Source organism: Silurus meridionalis, chromosome 6 (assembly GCF_014805685.1).
Source record: "Silurus meridionalis isolate SWU-2019-XX chromosome 6, ASM1480568v1, whole genome shotgun sequence".
In the NCBI taxonomy this organism is placed as follows: domain Eukaryota; kingdom Metazoa; phylum Chordata; class Actinopteri; order Siluriformes; family Siluridae; genus Silurus; species Silurus meridionalis.
This window is the reverse complement of record NC_060889.1, coordinates 23,902,071-23,920,793: the sequence shown is the minus strand read 5'-3', so window position 1 is coordinate 23,920,793 and position 18,723 is coordinate 23,902,071. Positions and strand designations below refer to the sequence as shown.

The 18,723-nt window shown below is 39.8% G+C and overlaps 1 protein-coding gene across 1 annotated transcript in view; it reads right to left on the bottom strand.

Moving 5' to 3' along the window:
• Nucleotides 1-3,212: 3,212 nt before the first annotated feature.
• The window catches only part of LOC124387532 (Fc receptor-like protein 5), a 33,809-nt gene continuing 18,298 nt past the window's right edge, over nucleotides 3,213-18,723 (bottom strand). Inside the window, 9 exon segments of the mRNA XM_046851943.1 lie at nucleotides 3,213-4,885; nucleotides 5,115-5,170; nucleotides 5,324-5,401; nucleotides 5,548-5,622; nucleotides 5,727-5,768; nucleotides 5,877-5,972; nucleotides 6,621-6,734; nucleotides 17,913-18,185; nucleotides 18,389-18,661. Of these exon segments, the coding sequence (XP_046707899.1) occupies nucleotides 5,115-5,170; nucleotides 5,324-5,401; nucleotides 5,548-5,622; nucleotides 5,727-5,768; nucleotides 5,877-5,972; nucleotides 6,621-6,734; nucleotides 17,913-18,185; nucleotides 18,389-18,661 (1,007 nt within the window). The 3' untranslated portion in view covers nucleotides 3,213-4,885.

Sequence of the window (18,723 nt, the reverse complement as noted above, 5' to 3'; positions counted from 1 at the left end):
AAAGACTTTTGGTGCAAGTAGATGTGCTATTTCACGAACTCTATACTCCTCAGAAATGAACAACAACAAAAAGTAATTTACAGAACATAACTTTATTCTATAACTGACCTTTTACATTTTATCTGTTACTTAATTTAGTATCATACCTGCTCTCAATAAGACGTCCAGTGAACCTTTCTAGAATGTTTTGTAAATGTAGTTTAATTTACAGTTTTTTCTGATTGCTTAAGCACATTTTTTGTAACTATTGGCTATTTTTGCAAAACTCTACACACAAATAAGAAAACCTTTCACCCAATTATCAAAACATTGTAGTTCTCTTGCAAAAGCGAACACAGCTAGATTAACTCTTCACACCTTCGTAAAAATGGTGTTTTCGTATCAAACAGTAAACACAAGCCATCATCTACTAAGCACACAATGTGCCAACTACACACTGATGGTATGAATACAAAACACATCTGGCTTTTGCTTTCTCTGTGTACAGATGTCAATTTGAGGTCATACTTTTGTCTTAGTGTCATGTAAACATACAAGGATCCAAACTTCAAGTATTGGTGTTTATTCACACTCATCAAAACCAAGACAAAGTCAGAACACAAAATAGTAATTTCACAAAAAAAAAGAAAAAATAAAGACAATCAGCCTACATCATGCCGTCTTTCTGGGTCCGGCCACAAAATTTCGTCCACATCGCATGCAATATCCTCCAGTCCAAGGCACCGGGGAAAATATCTCCTTGAATGCCGTATCCAGGCCTGACATGATGCCTGGTCAATATCTCCACATGCCTCCTCCATTGCCTGTAAAAGGGCTACCTGTTGATGAGGATGACGGTTGTACACTTTCCAGCGCCAGGCAGAGAAGAACTGGGCCATGAAGGATGGGTGGTCTGTAAACCAGTTGCGGACCAAAGCAGCCCTATGGAAACTAACATTGTCCCATATGATGACATATCGGTATGCTCTGGTCTCTGAACAGTTAGCATGTCATGTAAGGTGTCCAGGAATGCAATAATGTGTGCAGTGTTGTATGGGCCTATGGTTGCATGATGGTGAACAACACCATTTTGGCTTATAGCTGCACACATGGTTATGTTACCACCACGTTGTCCTGGGACATTGATGATGGCACGGTGTCCAGTAATGTTCCTGCCACGTCTCCTGGTTTTACTGAGGTTAAAACCGGCCTCATCTACAAAAAGTAGCTCATGTCCCATTGCATCTGCTTCTAGTTCCATCACTCTCTGGACAAGACAAAACAAATGCAACACATCAGGCCCATGCACAGCACTACAGTATGCACTTCCAAATTCAGAACCAATGACACTATAGCTTACCTGCACATAGTCATATCGCAGTTGCTTTACACGTTCTGTGTTTCTCTCGAAAGGAACTCTGTAAATTTGCTTCATTCTTATTCTGTGGCGCAAGTACACGACTTAGTGCAGAAATGCTTACACTGTGTATATTTTGAAAGATGGTGTCATTATCAATTATGCGCTGCTGTATTTCGCAGTCTTATTGCATTATTGGCAATCACCATGTTCACTATATGGGTCTCTTGCTCTGGAGTGAACATTCTTCCTCTGCCCCCAACATCTGGACGTCTAGCAATTCTGTAAAGTAACAATTTCAGTATTTTTGCATGTATGGTACTGTTGTGTTTCTCATTAGAGTATGGCAGTGCTACAAAGTACTTACCGATTCTCATTTCGAAATGTCCTAATGATGCTTGCCACAGTGTAGCAGCTCAAATTAGGCTGAACCCGTTGGCCAGCTTCCCTCAGGGTCATCCCATGGTTGATGACATGGTCCACTATTGTAGCTCTGATGTCATCAGTTATTCTATTTCTTACTCTTCTTACCCTTCCTCTTTCCCCTCCTCGTCCTCTTCTTGCTTCCTCTAACTTCCTCTAACCCTCTTGATTCTTCACCTCCACGTCCTCTCCATCGGCCTCCTCGGCCTCCTCGGCCTCTTCTTGCTCCTCCTTGTCCTCTTCCTCCAACTTCTTTACCTCCACGTCCTCTCCCTCGGCCTCCTCGGCCTCCTCTGATTCTCACTCTTCTCACTCTTACTTCTCCTTCCATTGTACTCCACACAGACAGCTTACCTGTGGCTTATTTATAGTGCTTAGGCTGATTGCAAAGTGAACTAATTATCTAAAACAGTTTTCACATGTGAAAGTGTGCCAGACAGTTGGCAAAATAGTGTTAATGATAGCCATACATGTGTATAATTTTGCTAGGAGTGTGTTGGAAATTTGGTAATTAAGTGTAAGCAGTGAGTTGTGTTTAAAGTTCTGCAAAAAGAGTGTTGTGCAGTGAATTGTGCCTACAGTTTTGCAAAGTGTGTGTTACAAAATTGCAAACTGAGTGCAAAGCAATGTTTGTGCTTTTAGTTTTGCAAACTCAGTAAATGGTTTTGCTATACGTATTAATAGTTTTAGAAATTGTGCTACAAGAATCACAATTAGCGCTTGATATAGTTTATAAATTAAAAATATATACAAATTTGCGACATCACAAAATGGGGTATTTATATAGTGGTTTCTATTAATATAGAGACCACTGGAATTAAAATGAAACAACTCAATGAACAGATTATTTTTTAAATCTTAGAAGAGACCCAGTGAGTGTGTGTGTGTGTGTGTGTGTGTGTGTGTGTGTGTGTGTGTGTGTAAAATTGTATATGAATTTTGTATTAGCAGTTAAGTGCAGCAAGTACAATGTTCATAATAACTCTTTCCTGCACAGACCACAATAGTCACAAAATCTTCCAGGAAAAAACAGAAACTAACCACACACACACACACACACACAAACACACACACACAAACACACACACACACACACACACACACACACACACACACACACAAACACACGCAAACAAAAACAGGCACATACTTTTTTTCTGGTCTCTTAATGCCTGATATATGATTCTTGTAACTGCTCATTGTGAAAATGAACTATGAAGGTAGTTTAGTTTTTACATACAAATTAAAAAAGTATTCACACACTAGATCTTATTTAAAAAAAAAATATATCAACTAGAGAATGATGGGAAAAGATTATAGAGAATAACAAGAAGTGCTCATTATTTGAAGCATGTTATTGTACAGTGTGGTTGTTTATAGCTGTTAGAATTGGGTCTTTTAACAAAAATTTAAAAGTAAATAAAATTAAAGGAACCATTAAATACAATTAAAATCGGCTTTGCAGTTTATTGGGTAAAAACAAAGCTCAATAACAACAAATTCTTTGTGGCAGGACTTACTCCTCCTGCTGGTCAGAGACTGAACTGCACCTGAGCAGTCTTACAGCTGCTTTACAGATGGAAGACATTCAACTCTTAGTGTATTGCTTGATTTTTTAGAATCAAGCAAACAACAAACAAACTGACAACAACAACAACAACAATACTACTACTTATACTACTACTAATAACTATAATGGTTTACTGCCAAAAACATCCTGTAATTTAGAATGTATTAATGTGAGCTGGTTCACAGGATTTCACCACTAGCCAGGATAATGAACATAAATAAAATTGATGACTTAGTCAAAGTTGGAAACAGCTCCAAGTATAAAATTTTTAATGCACAGATTTATTTACATGCATGTGAATTCTGAGCCAACATTTAATTCAGCTTTATTATTTATTATTTAATATAATGTAGAATATCAGGGTGAAGGGGGTACTGTTTTATAACAAATGGTCAGATGGGAACAAGTAGGATATAACAGCTTTTGAAAGGGATATTTGTTATGTAAGAGATCTATTAATATATTAATTATTAAGGATCATCTTTTTAAAAACATTAACTATATTAAAAAAAAAGTATTGACCCTCATTAAAATCACTGTTTGACCTGGTATTATAGGATTAGATCCTATTGATGCTAATTATGCTGTAGAAATATATGCCTGGGAAACAAGAGAGCAAAATTGTCTGTGTTTTCTTGGTAGGTGAGATGGCAAACACTCTCGCTACCTTTTTAGTCTTGAGATGAGTGTCTATATTTTTTTTTGTAAGTGTTTATATTGGGTACAGCCATTTGCAGTGATTGCTCTGTAACTACATCTGGATAGATGTGAATTAAATTACTGCAATATTTGAGGGGCCTCCATAACCCTAACAAACCTATACACTAGTTCACCAATCAAAATGGGCAGCATAAGAAAAGGCTTTTGTTCATGAATATAAACAACTGTCACTCATCTTAAGTGGAACCAGTTAATATCATCATTTTATTCACCATTCATGTGAGTTCCAACCATCTAAATGCATTTCAGTGGCACCAAAATGCATGCATCCCTCAGAGGCTGCTAAGCGAGAAGCTAAACAGCACACAAAGCAATGCTCTACAGCTATGTGAGCCATCATCAAGTATTTTTGATTGTAAAGTATTATTAAAATAGTCTTATTCTGCTGATTCGCATCTGCACCATTTCAAGATGGATTATTATTTGCAGCTGGTTTATTGAGTTACAAACAGTGTGAGCGCCATGACGACGTACAAAAATACTAAGAAAAACTATACATTTGTAAATAAAAACATCAGTCGGTGATGCTCAATAAAAAAGGCATTATACCCTCATTTTACTGTAAAGAGCAGGCTAAAATTTTCCTTATTCCATATAGTGAGTCATGAAGAATAAGCTGGTTTATATGACCTTTTTTAAATTTTATTGACCTTAGTTAAAATTGTATTAATATAAACATTTAAAGACATTTATAAAGTACTGATAACGGTTTAGAGATTGGAGATTATATTTGTTTCAAGTGCCTTTTATTTATTCTGGAAGGTAGAAGAATGGAGGCCAGAATGTCCAGAAACAGCCCTGTTCAGCCACAAGCACCTTCTGTTCTCTGATGGAATCTAAATACAAGCACAACAAACTGAAAATCACCTACAAAATACATATGTATAGTTAAACATAAATCCGTTAAATTCAATTTCTATTGTTAAAATCTATAAGTGGAACTGATTTCCATAATACATGCTATACATTCAGCTGTGGGTTCTGGTTGCCTGTGAAAGTAACCAGAACGCATATTATTATTGTCTGTTGGTAAGTGCTGCTGTATGAAAGGTAACTTTATCTTACCTATGAGTTTTCCTTCAGCTCTGAGTAAACAGTATCAGATTCTACATTGGTCTTCACTGGATACAAACAAGAAACACTGAATTAATGTCCACAACTGAAACCCATCCAAATAGACATATATTAAATATACAAGATGTATACGATCTTAATATATTAATGTATAGGAAAATATTAATGGTTATGTGCATCAAGATTTTTCACTATTGTACCTTGATTTTCCCTCACTTTATTCTGTGGCTTGTGTTCAAGCTCAATGTAAGTGACATCACTGGGTCCAGCATCTTCATCTACAGAGACAGAAAACAGAACAAATATACATAGCCATAAACCAAATATACATAGCCATAAACATAGCCATTTAAATGTTAATTGTCAAATGTAATGAGTGTCATTCATACATACATATTTAATGTAAAGTTTTAACATACTCCACCTTTATTGTGGTATGGCTTGTTTTTCTTCAAGACCTGTGCATAAATGGCCCCACTGGGTTCAGCTACGGCATTACCTAATCACACAGAACAATATGTTAATAAATATACAAAATCTACTATTTCTTCTACTGTTTGTAGAAATACTTCCAACAAAATGAAAAAAAAAAAAAAATCTCACTTTTATCTGCATTCTCCACAGTGGCATAAATGTGTACATTTTCTGTAGAAACAGGAATGAAAATTTAAGAAAACAACAGAGATTTACTGTTAATAAGAAAATACTCTTATATTGTATTACTGTACACATAGGGAAAGTTCATTCTCTGACCAGACTGGAGTGATATGTATCCTGACAGAGAGTCCTCATCTACTGGGTTCTGGCCTGGTGTTAGATTGCTGTTCTGTTGGATGTCTTTATTCCTTTCTGTATGAGAAGACAGATTTTCTTAATTTGCTTAATTTACAAGCCATATAATATATATCTATTTTTTTTTAAATAAATGGTTATACCAGTGGAGGTCTCTTTTAGCCTAGGTGTGAAATGCATGGCCTGCCATTGGGTTACGCAATACATTACACACAAATCTAAACTTTATCAAACTGGATATAAACAAATGTCTTTGTAAATCATTTTCAGCAGACTTTACTTACATAATTTGTACATCATGAGAATCTGGTTAGTAATAAAATCTGAATAGAATCCATAAAATGAACACAATTAAGATCAATTTGGATGAAAATAATGTTATTTGTTTTGAGTTTGTCATTAAATGTAAGTCTCCTCTTTCCGGAATGCAGAATCAAAGAATGTGGATAAAAAACAGCAGTATTGAAGCTTGTATATTGGTGGTATTTTATATAAGTATAATTTAGCCCACAAACTTGAATTTGATATTTAAATGAATTGTGTAATTGTAATCACAGTGTGTACTAGTCTGTTTAATAAAAGCAAAGTAAAAAAAAAAACATTGCAAAGTAGTTGAGCTGCAATTAAGGATCGGTAATTACTGAATATTAAAGTTATACACAAGCTTTATGCTAATTATAGCATAAAAAAACAAAAGGCTCAGACCTTTTCTGGATTTGTGCCAACACCACCACAGCAGGATCAGTAAGAGGATGATGAACAGCAAAGCTGAACCCACTCCTACAGCCACAACTGCTTTATCAATATTAGGTTCAGGATCTGATAATGAGAAAGAGACAGAAATGAACAAAAAGCTGCTGTCAGATAGTTCATACTGTATGTCCTTTACTTTAAAACTTGCTTGTAGATATGATCTTTCTCTTCTGCACTTGCCACACAAGTCCCTCAAGTGTCAGACCTTTAACATATGTATATGCATCCACTAACCCAAAACATTCAAAAACATATTAGCTTCCAGTGTTAAGCAAAAAACACTCAGATGTACAGTGGGGCAAAAAAGAATTTAGTCAGCCACCAATTATGCAAGTTCTCCCACTTAAAAAAAAAGAGAGGGGCCTGTAATTTTCATCATAGCTACGATTCAACTATGAGAGACAAAATAAAAAATAAAAAAAACGAAAATCACATTGTCTGATTTTTAAATAATTTATTTGCAAATTATGGTGGAAATTAAGTATTTGATCAATAACAAAAGTTTATTTTAATACTTTGTTATATACCCTTTGTTGGCAATGACAGAGATCAAACGTTTTCTGTAAGTCTCCACAAGGTTTTTACACACTGTTGCTGGTAGTTTGGCCCTTTTTTCCATGCAGATCTTCTCTAGAGCAGTGATGTTTTGGGGCTGTCACTGGGCAACACGGATTTTCAACTCCCTCCAAAGATTTTTTATGGGGTTTAGATATGGAGACTGGCCAGGCCACTACAGGACCTTGAAATGTTTCTTACGAAGTCACTCCTTTGTTGCCCGGGCAGTGTGTTTGGGATCATTGTCATGCTGAAAGACCCAGCAATGTTTCATGCTTAATGCCCTTGCTGATGAAAGGAATGTTTTCACTCAAAATCTCACGATACATGGCCCCATTCATTATTTCCTTTACACCGATCAGTCGTCCTGGTCACTTTGCAGAAAAACAGCCCCAAAGCATGATGTTTCCACCACCATGCTTCACAGTAGGTATGGTGTTCTTTGGATGCAACTCAGCATTCTGTCTTCTCCAAACACGACAAGTTTTTACAAAAAAAATATTTTTTGGTTTCATCTGACCATATGACATTCTCCCAATCCTCTTCTGGATCATCCAAATGCTCTCTAGCTAACTTCAGACGGCCCCAGACATGTACTGGCTTAGGCAGGGGGACACGTCTGGCACTGTAGGACTTGAGTCCCTGGCTGCGTAGTGTGTTACTGATAGTAGCCTTTGTTACTTTGGTCCCAGCTCTCTGCAGGTCATTCACTAGGTCCCCCCTTGTGGTTCTGGGATTTTTGCTCACCGTTCCTGTGTCATTTTGACCCCACAGGGTGAGATCTTGCGTGGCGCCCCAGATCGAGGGAGATTATAAGTGGTCTTGTATGTCTTCCATGTTTTAATAATTGCTCCCACAGTTGATTTCTTCACACCAAGCTGTTTACCTATTGCAGATTCAGTCTTTACAGCCTGGTGCAGGTCTACAATTTTGTTTCTGGTGTCCTTTGACAGCTCTTTGGTCTTGACCATAGTGGAGTTTGGAGTCTGACTGTTTGAGATTGTGGACAGGTGTCTTTTATACTGATAACGAGTTCAAACAGGTGCCATTAATACAGGTAACAAGTGAAGTAAAGAAGAAGTTACAGGTCTGTGAGAGCCAGAAATCTTGGTGACCAAATACTTATTTTCCACTATAATTTGCAAATAAATTCCTTAGAAAATGTGAATTTCTGGATTTTATTTTATTTTGTTCGCATTTTGTCTCTCATAGTTGAAGTGATGAACCAATGATGAAAATTACAGGCATCTTTCATTTTTTTTAAGTGGGAGAACTTACACAATTGGTGGCTGACTAAATACTTTTTTGCCCCACTGTATAACATTATGAGGATGATATTAATGATATTATTGTTCTATAGCTTCTACAAAAGTTCAAAATCTAGCTATAATATTTGACAACATACTTTAATTTCAACTCTCATCTCATTTTAGCAACCTTGCATGACTTGAAAGATGGTGAACTACTGCTTCTTGATTTCATTCAACGGTTCGAGTGTTTCAAGTTCCTCTTTATTCTATTTTCTGGTGAAACATTTTGTATGCAACAACCTCTTTAAAATTACATTTGCTATAGCCTTACTTACACCAGGCACACATTAAATTTGTACTCTACCGTTACCACCTCATTGAATAAAAAAAATTATAATCACTCTAACTTCGAACAAATAAAGCAACGCATGGTCACACCGTAACACTCTTCAGCCTGGCTTGTTTTAGCAAAACCAAAACTAATCTGCTAATGTTTAAGAGCAGACTGACCAAAATAAGTGAGATTTTGTGCCTTAATCAACCACATTAAACTGCATTTACTTTGACTTCAATAATCTGTTCTACACGTTTTCTTTTTCCCTGCTACTCTTATATAATGTTAGGCACTACATGCTAAATTTTTCTTCTTCTTCTTCTTCTTCTTTTACTTCCTCTTCTTTTTCTTCTTAGTTGGAAAGCTACTAAAACCCATATTTTTATTAACTCTTTTCAATTCAGGTGTTTACTCTTACTGAAATAGTACAGATTAGTCATCCTTCCTCTAGTCATCAGGGTGAGTTAAAATAATATTTAAAAAAAAATATATAATAATCAAATAAACAATATGCTAAATGTCGATCAGAGGTTTAATGTATTTTCCTGGCCACATCAGCAATTTTATAGCATCTATATGTAGCAGAATGGTCTGATGTCATCTAGTCAGCTGAGGCTGATTATGCTCATTTACCTGCCTATAAAGTCGTTTCGGTTTGTGTTGTGGGTGCGTTTGCTCTTTGTCCGCGAGCGAGCCGCCGTACTTTCGGGTTTACGTGCGGATAGTGGCAAGGTAGGAGCTGTTGGCAGTGAATGTTTTGTAATATGGTCTATCACATCTTTATGAAATTATTTCATTTAAGGGTGGACTGAGGAGCTTTGTGGGGAAGCCGCTAAGCGTTTAGGAAGACGTGTTTAATAAACGTCTGCATCCGTGCCTCGTGAGTCGCCGTACAGGTATGTGTGGACGCTGACATCATTATTAACGATATATGGGCTATAACAATATTTAACTGAATAAAGTGTGTTTTCCCTATTTAAGGTGCGGGTCAATGTGCAAGGGACGTTACAGTGGGCTGCTGTAGGGGGTTGCTATAGTGGGCTTTGATGTTGGCTTGACTGTCTGCTTTTTCCGACTGCAGCTGCTCCGTGCTACATCATCTGTGCTCTGCTTTGCCTGCTTCACTCTGTGTTGTCTGCTTCGCTGGCTTCAGCTGGACATTGTTAATTTACGTTCCTGTTCTCTGGAGCTCCGTGTTACTCAGTGGCCTTGTCCTGTAACAGTAGCCGAGCTGCGGACCTTCCTGGGGTTTGCCAGTTACTATAGCCGTTTTGTTGAAGGGTTCGCCAAGTTGGCGGCTCAGTTACATTGAATAGTGGCAGAGCTAACACGAGGTAAGGTAGGTAGGTGCAGTCTAGGGTTGGCAGCGGTGTGGTCTACAGAATGTGAAGAGTCATTTCAATCTTTGAAGCGAAAGCTTACCACTGCGCCAGTGTTGGCTTATGCAGACTTTACACGGCCTTTTATATTGGAGGTCGATGCCAGCTATGCAGGGCTTGGAGCTGTGTTGTCGCAGGAAGTTGAAGGCAAGGTTAGACCCATTGCATACGCTAGCCGCGGTCTTCGGCCTGCAGAACGGAATACGGCCACTTATAGTTCGATGAGGCTCGAATTCTTGGCCCTTAAGTGGGCCATGGCTGAGAAATTTCGTGAATATCTGTTGGGACATAAGTGTGTCGTACGTACGGATAACAACCCACTAAGTCATCTGGCTACAGCCAAGTTAGGTGCTACCGAGCAAAGGTGGGCTGCTGAGTTGGCTGCCTTTGATTTTGTGATTCAGTACAGGGCGGGCAGAACCAATCAAAATGCCGATGCGCTGTCGCGATTAACAACTGTGCAATCGGAGGCTGACGGTAGTGGGCAGTCAGGGGCTGTGGTGCCTGAGGTTTTGTGGCGAGCAGTGATCATAGGCCAAGCGGAGGTTACCACTTTGCATGCGATGCAGGCTTGGCCCAGTTGCTCGGCACCTGATATTAGCACTTTACAGCAGGCGGACCCAGTGGTAGGGGAAGCCTTGAGGTTTTGGCGGCAAGGGCAGCGCCCAGGCCCGCAGGAGCGATGGACTTTTGCTAAGCCAGTGATTACACTCCTCCGGCAATGGGACCGGTTAGTAGAGCAAGAGGGCCTATTATATCGTAGGGCTTTCTGGCCCCATGGAGGGGAGACAGTGCTTCAGGTTGTCGTGCCAATTTCTTTACAGCTAGAGGTGTTAACTTCTTTACATCAGCAGCATGGACACCAAGGTGTTGAACGGACCTTGGAGCTGGTACGGCAACGCTGCTACTGGCCAGGTATGTCCGCAGATGTGGCTCAGTGGGTTCAGAAGTGCGAGCGGTGTCAACAAGCTAAAGATGTGGCACCAATTCCTCGAAGCTACATGGGTCACTTATTGGCATCTTGTTCAAATGAGATTGTAGCCGTTGATTTTACTGCGTTAGAACCATCTCAGGCTGGGCAAGAAAACGTGCTTGTGATGACTGATGTTTTCAGTAAGTTCACGGTGGCAATTCCTACTTGGGATCAGCAGGCTAGTACTGTGGCCAGGGTCTTGGTAGAGGAGTGGTTCTTCAAATTTGGGATCCGACCGGGGCCGCAATTTTGAGTCCAGCCTGATTTAACAGTTGTGCAGCCTGTATGAGGTGGGAAGGTCACGCAGCACTCAATACCATTCAACCGTTCAATCGGACCTTACATAATTTGTTGCAGACATTGCCCACCGATCGGAAGAGAGATTAAGCATCTTGCCTAGCCCAGGTGGTGTTTTGTTATAACACCACTCCTCACCAAGCTACTGGTGAGTCGCCTTTCTTTTTAATGTTTGGGCAAGAGCCAAGGTTGCCTATAGATTTCCTGCTCGGTCAGGTACGAGAGCCTGTGGCAGGTCGAGTCCACAAGTGGATAGAGGAGCATCAGGCACAGCTGCAGGTGGCGGTTGATGGTGCCGGGGAGCGGCTGCAGGCTGCGGCAAGCTGGCGTAAAGCAGGACATGATCAACGGGTAAAAGAGCTGCCGTTGTGGGAGGGCCAGTTGGTTTATCTGAGAGACTATGGGGTCCGGGGTCGACATAAGATACATGATCTATGGAGCTCTACTGTATATCAGGTGGTTAAAGCTCCTCTGTCTGGTGGTTCCGTGTATACAGTAGCTCCGGTAAGTGACCTGAGTCGAGTTCTGCATGTTTTTTGGTCTGCATTGAAACCTCGAGCCCAAGGGGAGGTGGTAGCAGATGACCTCTCTGAGGGTCCAGATGAATCACCAGTGCCTTTGGAGCCCGAGATAGAATTAGATAGGGACCTGGCATATGTGGTTTCTGAGGTTCCACCATTAGCTCACAGGGGGAGCATTGCAAGGCCAGATCCATTGGGGATGGTGCTTGCTAAAGATCCTCCGGTATTTATAGATATGTCCAATGTTGAGTTGGTACCCGTGGTAAGGTCTCCCTCCCTGAACCCCCTAATCCATTAGGGGTGGTTCCACGTCGGAAAGGACGAGTAGGGGCAGGTCAACATTCTAATGTGCACCATTTACCACAAACGGTAAGAGCTGGAAATGTAAGTGCTCCAGATCCTTCAGCTTGTGGGGCTAATGCGGTCATGGCATTTTTCAGGCCCTGGAATTAGGGTCTTGATTTTAAATACTCCACCGTCGGGACGACGATGACGAATGGGGGGTAGAATGTAGCAGAATGGTCTGATGTCATCTAGTCAGCTGAGGCTGATTATGCTCATTTACCTGCCTCTAAAGTCGTTTCGGTTTGTGTTGTGGGTGCGTTTGCTCTTTGTCCAAACAAGACGCCGTACTTTCGGGTTTACATGCGGATAGTGGGTAGGAGCTGTAGGCAGTGAATGTTTTGTAATATGGTCTATCACACTGGGTCTTTATGAAATTTTCATTTAAGGGTGGACTGAGAAGCTTTGTGGGGAAGCCGCTAAGCGTTTAGGAAGACGTGCTTAATAAACGTCTGCATCCGTGCCTCGTGAGTCGCCGTACAGGTATGTGTGGACGCTGACATCATTATTAACGATATATGGGCTTTAACAATCGGCTGATTAAAGTGTGTTTTCCCTATTGAAGGTGCGGGTCAATGTGCAAGGGACGTTACAGTGGGCTGCTGTAGGGAACTGCTATAGTGGGCTTTGATGTTGGCTTGACATTCTGCTTTTTCTGACTGCAGCTGCTCCACGCTACATCATCTGTGCTCTGCTTTGCCTGCTTCGCTCTGTGTTGTCTGCTTCGCTGGGTTCAGTTGGACATTGTTAATTTATGTTCCTGTTCTCTGGAGCTCCGTGTTACTTCCATTTGGCACCAGCTGATTAACATTTTGCTGCTCTTGTATGCTAACAGTTTCTTGTTGCAGCATTTAACTACCTGCAGGATCAGCTGGACCGGGGGCATGGTGCTTATTTACAACTGTAGTGCGAGTAACTGATTTAGAAGTGGCGTGTTACAGGGTAGTCATTACCTGATTCTTTGTGTTGTGATTTAATCATTTATTTTTGCACTAGCTGTATTCTTTTGTTTAATATTTTAACTTTATCGGGTTGAGATTTTCCTACTTTAATGGGAATCCATTTCTTTTGATTTCTATTCTTTTTATTAGTTTGAATTTGTGGTATAATGTTCTTTTTGTTTTCTTATTAATTAATGTAGTTATTTTCTATTTCTTTTGTGATCTGTTAAGTGCCTTTCCTCTGTTCATGTGCCTCTGTATAAATCAAGTAACGAGCAGTTTTGGGCTGTTGACTGTGTCGAGAGCCAGGCTGTTGTAATGCGATGCTTGTTTTAATTTGTGTTTTAAATTACTTTTCTGTCTTCTCTTTTGCCTTCAGGAGTGGGGTGGCCAGTGGCAGCAGATTAGCATCTTGTGGTGGTGGGTTCCTTACCTGATTGCAGTGCAGTGTTCACAGTGAGGTGTGGTGTGCTGTGGTGCGTGTGTGCACGTGTGAGTGTTCTCTCTGCTTAGGACCCTGTGTGCTCTCTGCTTAGGACATCAGGCCTTCTCCCACCCTGAAGTGTTTGTCTTCTTTTCTGTTTTTTTACTATTTGATGTAGTGAATAAAATTTGATTATTTTAAATAAAGTTTTTTTGCTATTCACTCAACTCTGGTCTGATACCTGACCCAGTCGTGATGAACCTGTGTGCCTTAAGGTTGAGGGCAGTCCCGGAAATAGCCCCCGGGTGGCGTAGTCGGTATAAATTATTAGTTGGTAACGTCGCAGTTGGCGTAGCCGGTACAAGTTACGAGTCCACAATGCCACATATAGTATAAAATATGTGTAGAAATTAGAAAATTATCTTTCCAGAAAAAGTCTAAATATTAAACATGCACTTGTAAAAGTGAGGTCAGTCAGAATTAAAAACAAATATTGCTTATAGTTTGCATAAATGTTATAAGTATAGATAACTAAGTATTTATTATAGGTGTAATGGTACACAAAATTCACGGTTCAGTGCGTACCTTGGCTTTTAAGTGACTTTTTTTTTTTTTGATTAACACAGTTTTTATTATTATTATTATTATTATTATTATTATTATTATTATTATTATTATTATAAAACATAATAAAAAGAGTATGTAAAGATATGATAAGGTTTTTTCAGTGTATTTTCCTTAGAGATGAGACGACTTGAGCTAATGAAAACGCCGGTGGGGTGTGTGTGTGTGGGCGTGTGTGTGTGTGTGGAGGGGGGTAGAGGCGATAAGCGGAGGCGGATGGAAAACTAATTTTTTACTATCACTCCTGTTCACTACGTATCCCTAAACTTTACAATTTTTATTTTTTCTTCTTTGCTTATCTTCATTTTCGTCACAATCTTTTTCTGGCTTCGCTTCGCCATCTAGCATGCTCCTAAAGGAAGCGCAACATATTTCATCCGTTACACCATGTGTAACGTATCTTTCGTTAAAGCCTGTGTAAAGTACATTAGTGTAGACACCTGTGGCTTATAGACCTGAGGCTTATTTATGTTCAAAATAAAAATATTTGTCAAATTTTTATACAGTTGTGTTCAAAATTATTCAACCCCCAATGCTGTAAATGGTTTTAGGGAATTTAGTGTACATTTGTAATTGTATTCAGAATGAAATCCTACAAGGACTTCTTAAAGAACCATATGCAACTAAAATGACATCAATTAGTTTTGTAATACAGTAGTAAATGTTTCTTTTGTGAATTCTTCATTGACATAATTATTCAACCCCTTAAAGACTACCACTCTGAAGAACAGAGGTTCAATGAAGTGTTTTCAATCAGGTATTGAAAACACCTGTGGATATCAGGGAGCAGCAATAAAGCCTAATAAGCACCAATTAGGCAGCTTTAAAATGACTGTGATACTCAGCTCCTTCTAGACATTTACTGGTGTGGTTACAAACATGGTGAGGTCAAGAGAATGGTCCAGGAAGACAAGAGAACAGGTGATTACTCTTCACAGGAAGGGCAATGGCTATAAGAAGATTGCAAAGATGTTAAACATACCAAGAGACACCATAGGAAGCATCATTCGCAAATTCAAGGCAAAGGGCACTGTTGAAACGCTACCTGGTCGTGGCAGAAAGAAGATGCTGACTTGACTGCTGTGCGCTACCTGAAGCGTAGAGTGGAGAAAAGTCCCGTGTGACTGCTGAGGAACTGAGAAAAGATTTGTCAGATGTGGGTACTGAAGTTTCTGCTCAGACAATACGGCGCACCCTGCGTAATGAAGGCCTCCATGCCAGAACTCCCAGGCGCACCTTGCTGTCCCCAAAGAATAAGAAGAGTCGACTGCAGTATGCCAAAAGTCATGTGGACAAACCACAGAAGTTTTGGGATAGTGTTCTGTGGACTGATGAAACAAAATTAGAACTGTTTGGGCCCATGGATCAACGCTATGTTCGGAGGAGGAAGAACAAGGCCTATGAAGAAAAGAACACCTTGCCTACTGTGAAGCATGGCGGGGGGTCAATCATGCTTTGGGGCTGTTTTGCTTCTGCAGGTACTGGGAAGCTTCAGCGTGTGCAAGGTACCATGAATTCTCTTCAGTACCAGGAGATATTGGATGACAATGTGATGCAGTCCGTCACAAACCTGAGGCTTGGAAGGCGTTGGACCTTTCAACAGGACAATGATCCCAAGCATACCTCCAAGTCCACTAGAGCATGGTTGCAGATTAAAGGCTGGAACATTTTGAAGTGGCCATTGAGAACCTCTGGTGGGACTTACATACATACATACATACATACACATTACATTTATATAGCGCTTTTCTGCAGCACTCAAACCGCTTTACATATGAAAGGGGATTCTCCTCAACCACCACCAATGTGCAGCATCCACCTGGATGATGCGACGGCAGCTCATATTGCGCCAGAAGGCCCACCACACACCAGCATATTAGTGGAGAGGAGATAGAGTGATATAGCCAATTAATATGAGGGGATGATTAGTAGGCCAGCGGGCAGTTTTTAGCCAGGATGCCGGGCACACCCCTACTCGTTTTCGAAGACATCCTGGGATTTTTTATGACCACAGAGAGTCAGGACCTCGGTTTAACGTCTCATCCGAAGGACGGTGCTTTTTGACAGTATAGTGTCCCCGTCACTATACTGGGGTGTTAGGACCCACACAGACCACAGGGTGAGCACCCCTGCTGGTCTCACTAACACCTCTACCAGCAGCAACCTGGTTTTTCCCAGGTGGTCTCCCATCCAAGTACTGGCCCTGCTTAGCTTCAGTGGGCTAGCTGTCTTGGGCTACAGGGTGATATGGCTGCTGGACTTAAAGAAAGCAGTTGCAGTGCACAAGCCTAAGAATGTGACTGAACTGGAGGCTTTTGCCCATGATGAATGGGCGAAGATACCCGTAGATTGCTGCAAGACACTTGTGTCAAGCTATGCTTCACGTTTAAAAGCTGTTATAACTGTAAAAGGATGTTGTACTAAGTACTAAGATTGAATGTCACTTGGGGGTTGAATAAAACTGATAATGATGTGAGCTCAGAAAAGACATTTGTGGTTATTTCATTATAAATGTTATGTTATATTTGTCTGACCTACACGTGCCTCTTTGATTTAATTGTAAGCAGGATGACTGAATGATCATAATCAATGTCAAACCGACCAAAACAATCAATTTCAGTGGGGGTTGAATAATTTTGAACACAACTGTATAACTGTATTTATAGTTCGGGAATTACGGTAATAGTTACTTTTCTACAGATATGATGCATTTGACTGTTCTACTTATTTTAGCAATAAATGTCTTCATTCCTTGCATCTTTCATTTCGTTCATACACTCAATACGCGGAATTGTCAGGATTTTCTCCTTTTTAGAGAAGATTTTGAAGCTGGACATAAAACGTTACAGAATCTATAGTGCTATGAATTCTTTAGCATTTTCATGCATGCACAAAACAAATCTTATTTCCAGTATGAAGTGAGTAGTTGCGGTGGCACTGAACTAACTCTAGTTTATTTATACTCCTAGCCTTGTTGTGTATTTTTTCAAGTTTATTAAAATTGTAAAAATTGCTCTCAAGGTGCGAGGCGGAGACTGAAGAAACTTGCGGTCCCCCACTTAATATGTTCCTGAGGTAACTCAGTGTCTGTAACAACCCGAAAGCCCTCTACTATAAAATTTTAGTATGAATGTATGTACTGTTATACCCCTAGTATTTATAAATAAATATTGCAAACTAGAATGTTAATTCATTGTTAAAAATGAAGTGTACATCATTTTAGATTTTCAAACACAAACAAAAGATATAGAAAATATATTTTGTAATAATATAATAGACAAACTGTTGGGTTTTGCACAAAAGACGTAAATGCAACAGTCACTGTCTCCTGAATAAATTTATAGAATGCTCAGTGAAACATTTTTTTCTTAGAAAACTGCAAAAATAGTACTGTATCTAAGTCCACTATTTTTGACCAAAGTGCTGCCACACCAAACATTGACATTTAGTTTATTTTATTTAACTGCTTTTTGTAGTATTAATACATTTGTGTAAAAACATTAATTACTTTTATTTTTTAAGGAATCTTTGCTTTTAATGATTTCTTTGCTTGTTTCTTAGAATTCTGTATGAATTTGTAAACACTGCAGACTTTCTGACTCACCAATAACATTTACCCAGAGTGCATCACTGTAGTGTGTGTAGTAGACTGGGTTTCCTCTTCCAGCTCTGCACCTGTACTGACCTCCATCAGAGACACTGACTGATCTGATGGTGTGGTAGTGTGTTTCAGTCTCAGTCTCACGTCTCTGTGTGTCTTTGCTCCAGTAAAACTTCCATCCAGCAGACTGCAGCTTCAGTGTACAGTACAGAGTCACTGAGTTTCCTGTCAGTGCAGCTTCTTTAGGGTCTGATGTGAGTTCAGGTTTAGGTTTTTCTGTAGGTGGAGATTAAACACAGTTCATGTGCTGCTCTCTAAATGTTAATCATAATCACTATTACACTAATACAGGCATGCTGTTAGTGATACAATGTAGAAGGTCTTGTTGTGAGCAAATGTTCTCTCTATCACACACACACACACACACACACACACACACACACACACACACACACACACACACACACACACACACTCACCTGACACAGTGAGTGTAACAGCGTTGCTGGTTTCTGAGCTCTGAGAGTCGCTTTTTCTCTGACCGCTGCAGTTGTATTTACCACTGTTAGACTCTCTAGCAAGGAATGGATATTTCATATGTACAATTTCAGAGAAAATCTGGGCATCATCTTTATACCAATTGTATGTCCATTCAGTGTCTCCATCTCCTTTTATTTTACATGTGAAAGTGACTTTCTCTCCACTGAATATCTGTCCATCAGGCTGCAGAGTCACAACAGCTTTTGGTCTCTCTGTACAGTTACAACAAAAACACCACATCAGTCAAACACACACTTCTCTGTCCATCTGATAT